The sequence below is a fragment of the Corythoichthys intestinalis genome, chromosome 15, assembly GCF_030265065.1.
Source record: "Corythoichthys intestinalis isolate RoL2023-P3 chromosome 15, ASM3026506v1, whole genome shotgun sequence".
In the NCBI taxonomy this organism is placed as follows: Eukaryota; Metazoa; Chordata; class Actinopteri; order Syngnathiformes; family Syngnathidae; genus Corythoichthys; species Corythoichthys intestinalis.
Window position 1 is genome coordinate 9,058,976 of NC_080409.1, and position 8,486 is coordinate 9,067,461.

Consider the following 8,486-nt stretch of genomic DNA (forward strand, 5'->3'; position numbering starts at 1 on the left):
AAATTGGTAAGACTGTTCAGGAGACATATGAGGTCTTAAGTTTTTAAAATGGTGCGTTTTAATTCACGGGTCTGACCTGGGCGTAGTGCCAAAGTCGGCCATTTTTTCGGCAAAATGACAAATTCAGTAAATGACTAATAGTTCCTTCACACAACGTTCAATCTTTTTCATATCTGGCATGTATGTGCGACATCCCACCCTTAACACGAGTGCATTGAAATATTACCCATTAGGCCTAGCGCCCTCTAGTGAGAACAGGAAATGCCTTTTTTTACGAGACAGGTTCCTCCTCCAAGGAAAAAAAATCTGTTGACCTCAAACCTGCATCAGGGGAGCCTTAAGACCTGTGTTCAGGTGCCTGATGAAAAATATTGAGGTTTCGTTGAAGCGGAGGGGTCCAAACAGAAAAGTGAAAATGACCGTCAACAATTTGTCTCGCAAAAGACTTTGAACAGTCATAACTCGGCAGATATACAACATATCTGCACCAAACTTCCCGTGCTTGTTGAGAGTCATACTCTGAAGGGTCTGGTAGGGGTCATTTGCATCAAATCTACAGTGCCAACTAGTGGCGACAGAAAGGAGTTTTAAAAAAGGCCTTTCCTATTGGGTTTTTTCAACGTAGAGCAATGAAATTTGGGGAGTCCATACCTTATGCAAAACTGCTCCAAAAAGTCTCTTGCACCCATTTTCCAAATCCAACAGAAAATCGGTTATTTTGGATGGAATGTGAATTTTTTATCCATTTGTAGTAAAGTATACATTTGGAGGCCTGAACATGCACGAAAACTCACCAAATTGTGCACATACATGCGGCTTTGCGTGGATTTCGATAACCTTGCAGCGTTACAAAAAAATGTAACAAAATGGCTCAGTGGCGCCCCCTTGAATTTTTCAAAAAGGTGTTTCCTATTAGGTTTTTTTAACGTAGAGTTATGAAATTTGGGGAGTCGATACCTTGTGCAAAACTGCTCCAAAAAGTCTCTTGAACCCATATTCCAAACCCAACAGGAAATCGGGTATTTTGGATCAAATGTGAAATTTTTATCAATTAACAGGGTGCACATTTGAGACCTTGTCACAGAGGGAATTAGTTGGATCATCTTCAAAATTGGTTAGACTATTCAGGAGACATAGGAGATCTAAAATTTTCAAAATGGTGCGTTTTCATTCATGGGGCTGACCTGGGCGTGGTGCCAAAGTAAGCCATTTTTTCGGCAAAATGACAAATTCAGTAAATGACTAATAGCTCCTTGAAACAACGTTCAATCTTTTTCATATCTGGCATGTATGTGCGGGATCCCACCCTTAACAAGAGTGCATTGAAATATTAACCATTAGGCCTAGCGCCACCTAGTGGGAACAGGAAATGCCTTTTTTTACGAAACAGGCTCCTCCTCCAAGGAAAAAAAATCTATTCACCTCAAACCTGCAAGAGGGGAGCCTTAAGACATGTGTTCAGGTGCCTGATGAAAAATACTGAGGTTTGGGTGAAGCAGAAGGGTCCAACAGGAGAAGTAAAAATGACTGAACCCATTTCGTCTCACCAAAAGTTTTGAACAGTCATAACTTCTACAACACATCTGCGCCAAACATCTCGTGCTTGTTGAGTCATACTCTGAAGGGTCCTGTAGGGGTCATTTGCATCAACCCTACAGCGCCAACTAGTGGCAATAGAAAGTCACTCATTTTTTCTAATATATGTCCAGTTCTTTTCAGGTTGGTCACTGTAATTTCAAGACCTTTTGTAATACTTATTTCACGGCCCATGTCCACATGTCTCTGTCTGTTGCCGTGATGACCCTTTGTTCGCCATTAAAAGGAAATATTTTTTTTCAGAGACTCAGGCAGCTTATAGAGCCACAGAATTTGGCACACTTGGTCGAAATGGCCCAGTTAGAAGATTCATTTTGGTTTTGAATAAGGGCTTGGCTGCACAGCTCAGTAGCGCCTCCTTTTTTGTAGTACTCTTTCCAATAGGGGTTTTTATCTATTAGGTGTGTGAATTTAAAGAGGCGACTTTCGAGCATGTGAGGTTCTAATGGGATGATTAGAGAGGACGATCTGCCACCACCCTGACCTGCACACTGTCCGAGTTGCGTGACGTCCCAGTTGCGCAAGATTGCGAGGGCCCGTTCAGTCCTGCTTGCAGGCCTAGTTATGTTTGAAGCCTGAAATGTGGCGAAAGGTTGCAAGGTTAGAGGGGGCCGAATACTTTTGCAAGGCACTGTACTCCACGTACAATATGAAAATGTCACGCATTGTGAACATATGACCAGACCTGCAACGATTAATCGATTCACTCGAATAATTCGATTGTAAAAGCCTCGAATCAATTTTTGCTGCTTCAAGGATTCCTTTAATTAGAGCTGGACTATAAAGGTTTGTTTTGAAAGTGTTTGCATTTAGTTTTATTTATTTGGATTGCTACACTGCCCTCTAGTGGCAAAAGTGAATATGGCATATCTCTTTTAACATGGCTGAATACAGCTGCTCTCTGTTAACATCAACATAAGTTTTTGTTTGAACTAATAAGACATTCTTTTTAGGCATTCGTAATTTATCGGTATATTTAGCTGTTTTTGTGGGAATATATATACGGTATATATGGCGGAAAACACTCAGATGACTTGAAGTTCCGCTGTGAGACCCCCAATTAGGCCAACTTTCGAAATTGTCCGATATGCACGTGTGATACATCATTGGAAAGCTTAAAATCTCAATTTTCTGGGGGAATAAAAATTTGAACAGGAGGGCATTTTTTTTAAAAATGTTTTTTTAAACAGCAAAACCCTATCTTGAGGTGTGAGCATGCAAGACACACGTACCCGGCAGCCCCACAAGGGGCACCCAAGATGATGTGCCCTGAACCTCTGAGAGCATACAGTTTTTATTTGTCTAGTTCTCCAGCCGTAGCCTGGCGCCAACCAAGGATGTGAAATGAACAGATACAGTATGTTGAAATGAATAAATGGAAATATACTATATCTACACTATGCAAGTGAGCCAATTGTTCTGTTGTTGTACTTAGATCCTTATTTATTTACTTTATACTGTGTGAGGCTCAGCTCAGGTATTTTATTTTTAAATGAAGCGAATGAATGAATCTTGACAAACCTTTGTTTTAAATCTCCTAAAATTTATTCTGCAACACATGAAATTCACTATTCAAACTAACTAGTTGATAGATTAATCGATTGCCCAAAAAATCGATATCTGCATATGACAGAAACTGTCATCTCGTCAGAGACAAAAACCGTGTCTCCCAAGACATGTTTTTAACTCGTCATCGTCATTAAAAAAATTGTTCATCGACAAGATCTTTTCTTTATCGTCATTGTTGACAAAACAGCAAAGGTCGCTACATGTGCTTGTTTTAAAAGCGTATTTTTAACACACCCTTTTCTACACATTCAAGACCCCCTGCACACCGGGAAGCTTCAGCCGGGACTTAACCCAGGTCCTCGAGAACCAGGAGAGGGAACTGGAGAATCGACGCTCCTCCATGATGACCATGGAGATCCTCTTAGCTGAGCTCAATTCCGAGAGAGCTGCCAAGAATGAGGAAATTCGACGGCTCAAAGTAGGAACAGTATTGTGTGTATTGTGTAATTCAAATTAGAGCAAGAGATTTCACAGATTTTGAGGCTCTGTGTGTGTTTTCTTTCTCCTTAGACACAGCTGAACGAGAAGGAGGTGGCCAACATGGTGATACAGGGCTTGCATGAGCCATATAACAAAATCCCTCATAGTGGAAATGCAAACAGGTTTAGTCGATTCTTCCTTTCTCATTCATTCATGTTGCTGAGATCATCAGGGATGTGATTTCAATAATGTTACTGTCCAACTTTCAGTGAGGAGCTTCATCACAGCATCTCTCAGTCTGTTCTTAAAGAACTGCAAGAGGAACGAGAAGAAAAGGTTTGTATTTTTGTTCTTCATTTGACAGTTTTCAGACTTCTTCATAAATGTTTCTGTGATTTTCTCGTACAGGATAAATTGATTCAAAAGCTGTCCGATGTACAAAAAAAGTAAGCCCCCGAACGGTAGGCTGTATACCTAAGGATTTGTTAATCAACTCCTTTGATTTTGCTTAGATTGCAAATCCAGGAGTCCACGTTGGCCCAGTCACAGGCTTGTGTTCAGGAGCTGTCCGCAGAACTCGGCAATCGTTGTCTAGAGCTGAGTCAAAGGCTACAGGATGAGGACAAGCTCCTCAAGGTCAGAGGCGTATCACGATTTCCTCAATTATTAACTTCCAAATTATTTTAATACATAAATAAACGGCGCCTCTTCCAGGAGAACGAGGTTCTGCGTCGGCAGAACGTTCAGCTGTCGGAGGAGAATGGAAAATTGGTAGGACACAAGAACCATAAGCAGAAGATTGAATATTTGGTCAAATTAAAGAAGGACAACACCAGACTGCAGGAGGTAAATATTACTTTCTTCTGGATTATGAACTATTATTGACGGCAATACACGTTTAATCCTTTCGAACTGGTAGCGGAACGCTTGTTCTGTTCACAACAGAAATATGAAAAAAGACAAATAACTGGCATCATCAATGGCACTGAAAGAGTTAAATATTGAGGTGAGGGTTGGTCATATTTATTGTGTGTTTTCAAAGGAAAATGAAAAACTTCGATCAGAAATGAGCCTCATTCAAGATAACACGGGACCTTTGCCGTGATGCTGTGGAATTAATTGGAATGGACCTGCGCCTTTACAGTTAATTATTTTCTTAGAATAATTTTGTACTTTAAGTTTTATCAGACTCTGACAGGAATAAAAAAAATGTTTGGTCTGAATTGATTAAAACAGTTGTGTGATTTATTCCTCTTACTTTTTTAACCGAACAAAGTTATAACAAGCGCTCTAATATACTTAACAGTACAATTTTGTGGATACAGGTTTGCTAAAGACCATCTGTATGCGTTTGGTTTGTTGTTGATCTATTAAAATGTAAAATTAGACAAGTTTGTTGCCAGATTGGGCTAGTTTCCGCGCAATTGGGCTGCTTTCAAAGACTCGGACAAAAATTGATTGGGTGAGTTGATCAAATTTGGGCTACTATTGACAAGATTCAGCAATTTTGTAAGGAACCGTTCTGATGAAGTCCACTCCAGTACTGAATTAGCATTTTAGCGCTGTACAGCGCATAAACTTTGAACTGCATGGCATTTCTGATTTGGAGGTGCATACAGTATATCGTCAAATTCAACAAAATAATTCCAAAAATGACATAACATCATGTTATATGCACTGTGCGTTTTTACTTTGTGTTTTTATTTTGTAGCATGTTGTGGTGTATTTTAAATGGCTTCCTGGTGACAAATGGTAAATGGTGTTACGCTTTTCCACCTTTCAAGTAGATTTGCTTCTGCTTTTGACAACATTCTCATTATATAAAACTTGAAACTAGAGGTGCACGATAATTATCGGTAAAAGGAAAATCTTAAAAGTAAAATAAAGAGGGACAATGTAACGACTTGTATTGCCCAAAGTAGCGGAGTAAGAGTAGTTTCTTCACAAATCTACTCAAGTAAAAAGTATGGCTTAGTAAAACTTCTGTTAGAAGCACATTTTTCTCAAAGTTATTCAGGTAAATGTAACAGTAAATGTAACTCGTTACTACTACCCACCTTCAAGGGCGTTGGTTTGGTCTTAACATAGGTAGGGATGATATAACAGCATAACCTTCATGTACGTACATTTTTTGCTGCGGCCGGGACATTCATAAGACCAAACAGATTGGGTGAACGGGGGTCAGGGCTACATTTCTCAAGAATATGAACCAAACCTAATTGATTGATAGGCTAAATGATCAATGCAAAATAAATTTGTATTGACTTGTACTTTCATGTGTACTGGTTAATGTGATAAACCGTTCAATTTAAACCTTTGTTTTCAAAAAATACTAAAGAAACATTTTGAAAACCTCCAGAATAAATGTCTGAATTTTATTAGCAAATTTAAATTGAGATACTTGAACATAAATTCATTTAAAATACACAATACATACACACTTGTTAATCATCTCTTCACATACCCAGGTAGCACAAAATAAACATTTGTCTTGAGACCACTCAGTATTGTCTAAATAAATAAATAAATATATCTATAAGTGAAAAAAAACTTCTTCACTCATGCTTCAGTCTGGGTATAATATAAATGACCTATATAACTAGTCAGTATATACGTAATGCAAATAAGGTTGCTTAAAAGTTGGTGGGAACTAGGGGTCTGACAAAATATCGAAATGGTGATATATTGTGATACTTTGTATCCCAAAAGATTATCGATATGCTCCTGCCAAGAATCGAGATATCGTTTTAAAAAGGTGTCAATGTTTAAAAAAAAAAAAAAGGAACCAACAATTGTCATCAAAATCTTCCACCATAATACAACCTCTTGCAAAAAGTATGCAATCACCAGTCTCGGACGAGCACTCACTCAGACATTTTATCATGTAGAACAAACTCAGATGAAAAGCTTGGAAGAATAATAAATTAGTTCAAAAGTGCAACTCTTTAGCATTCAGAAACACTAAAAGAAATGAATAAAAAACATTGTGGTGGTCATTAAATGTTAATTTTATAGAGCAAGTGCAGTGAAATATATATGGAAATACTCCATTCTGAGGAAAAAAATATGGAATCATGTGAAACAAACAAAGAAATAACAATCAAAACACATCTCTAGTATTTAGTAGCACCACCTCTGGCTTTTATGACAGCTTGCAGTCTCTGAGGCATGGACTTGATGATTATTCTTCATCAATTTGGTACCAACTCTCTTTGATTGCAGTTGCCAGATCATCCATGCAGGTCAGAGTCTTGCTGTGGACCATTTTTTTTCAATTTCCACCACAGGTCATCATTGGGATCTGGGCTATTTGCAGGCCATGACATTGACTGGATGAGTCTTTCTCCAAGGAATGCTTTAACAGTTTTAGCTCTGTGGCATGATGTATTGTCATCTTGGAAAATGACAAACATATTTTCAATTGAAGGGATAAGAAAGCGGTCTAAAATTTCAATGTAAACTTGTGCATTTATTGACGTTTTAACCACAGCCATCTACCCAGTGCCTTTGCCTGACATGAAGCCCCGTATCATCACGGACTGAGGGAATTTTGATGTCTTCTTCAGGCAATCATTTTTGTAAATCTCACTGGAACGGCACCAAACAAAAGTTCCAGCATCATCACCTTGTCAAGGGTCAAGAATCTGCATTGGACAAGGTTTGTTTGGCACTGTTCCAGTGAGACCTTAAATGGCCCAAAATTACCTAATTGCCTGCCACTGACAGCCATAGACGTTCAATCCTTTGAAGTGGGAGGGATGGCAGCGAATGAACGAATGCCACCCTCCCAGTTCAAATGGATTGGACGTCTACTAGTGATAAACTAATCCCAATTCACACTAGAAGCTTGTTTTTCTGTTAATTAGCTGTTTGTAGAATATCGTAGAATGATTTCCTGACCATTGTATCGATAATCGTTGTATTGCCATATCGTCAGATCATCGTTATCGTGAGCTTTGTATCACAAATCGTATCGTATCGATTCGTGAGGTACCAAGAGGTTCCCGCTCTTCGTGGGGACAATTTGAGCATCCTGAAAAGTTGGTAGTGTTATGTCCCTACCGTCCCTATGCAGACCTATGCCCTTGCCCACCTCTGATGGATATCCTTTTCCTAGAACGCACTTTGAATCGGCTTTGGAAAATTTGTCAATGTTGGTCTTCGAGATTGATTTCTATTGACAAACATCCATTTTTTTTGATGATCACTATTGAATAAATATGTCTGTATTTATTAATTAGTTTGTGTATTAAAACAAAAGTACAATTGTTTTTAACTTTTCTAATAACAACAACATTTCCCACGATGCTTGTTGGCGAAATGGATTCCACTACAATGTGTCCACCTCTGTTGACTTGTTTTTTTTTTTTTCTGGATATAATACGAAAATATATAGAGGATTGTAAAAGGGAAATATTTTCTCTTGAAAAGGGGTGTTGTCATTTAGGGTGTTTTTATTGAATTGGGCGCGTTCTACGGCGTGGTCTTTCCCACCTGGCAACCCTGTCACCTGCCGTTCATCCAAATCCAAAAGTGATCTGACTTTAAACTGCTGCGTCATTCGACGAAATTGCACCATGAAGAAAGCATTCACGGCCCAGCAAATTTCCAAATGGTTCACCTCCGAGACGACGTTTGCGAACGTTAAGCTCACAGAAGAGGAGGTTGACAAGAAATTGTCCGAGCCATTGTCAGAAGACACGAGGTAGGTTCGTTTTTAAACTTCAAAATGTTGCGCCGAAGCTAACTGGTTTGGCCTTTCCAAGCACGTGCGCTGCTTTCATTTGAACAATATTCCGTGGCAAACAAAAAAAAAAAAGTCCAATATGACAAATGGGAATGACATGTCACATTTATTCATGTTGTTTGGATATTATTTATCAGACATTCTAATTAAAACT

General features: G+C 38.8%; 2 protein-coding genes across 3 annotated transcripts in view; both read left to right on the plus strand.

Annotated features, from left to right (window-relative positions):
- Positions 1–4,798, plus strand: part of kif15 (kinesin family member 15) — a 46,390-nt gene extending 41,592 nt beyond the window's left edge. For both annotated transcript variants that reach the window (XM_057859395.1, XM_057859396.1), the window contains exons 29-35: positions 3,419–3,583; positions 3,676–3,767; positions 3,855–3,921; positions 3,994–4,031; positions 4,098–4,221; positions 4,300–4,431; positions 4,628–4,798. In XM_057859395.1, the coding sequence (XP_057715378.1) occupies positions 3,419–3,583; positions 3,676–3,767; positions 3,855–3,921; positions 3,994–4,031; positions 4,098–4,221; positions 4,300–4,431; positions 4,628–4,690 (681 nt within the window). In that variant the 3' untranslated portion in view covers positions 4,691–4,798. The remainder of the gene's footprint in view (positions 1–3,418; positions 3,584–3,675; positions 3,768–3,854; positions 3,922–3,993; positions 4,032–4,097; positions 4,222–4,299; positions 4,432–4,627) is intronic.
- A 3,278-nt stretch (positions 4,799–8,076) lies between these two features.
- tdrd9 (tudor domain containing 9) overlaps positions 8,077–8,486 on the plus strand; it is a 99,344-nt gene continuing 98,934 nt past the window's right edge. Inside the window, exon 1 of the mRNA XM_057859260.1 lies at positions 8,077–8,290. Within this exon, the coding sequence (XP_057715243.1) occupies positions 8,163–8,290 (128 nt within the window). The 5' untranslated portion in view covers positions 8,077–8,162. The remainder of the gene's footprint in view (positions 8,291–8,486) is intronic.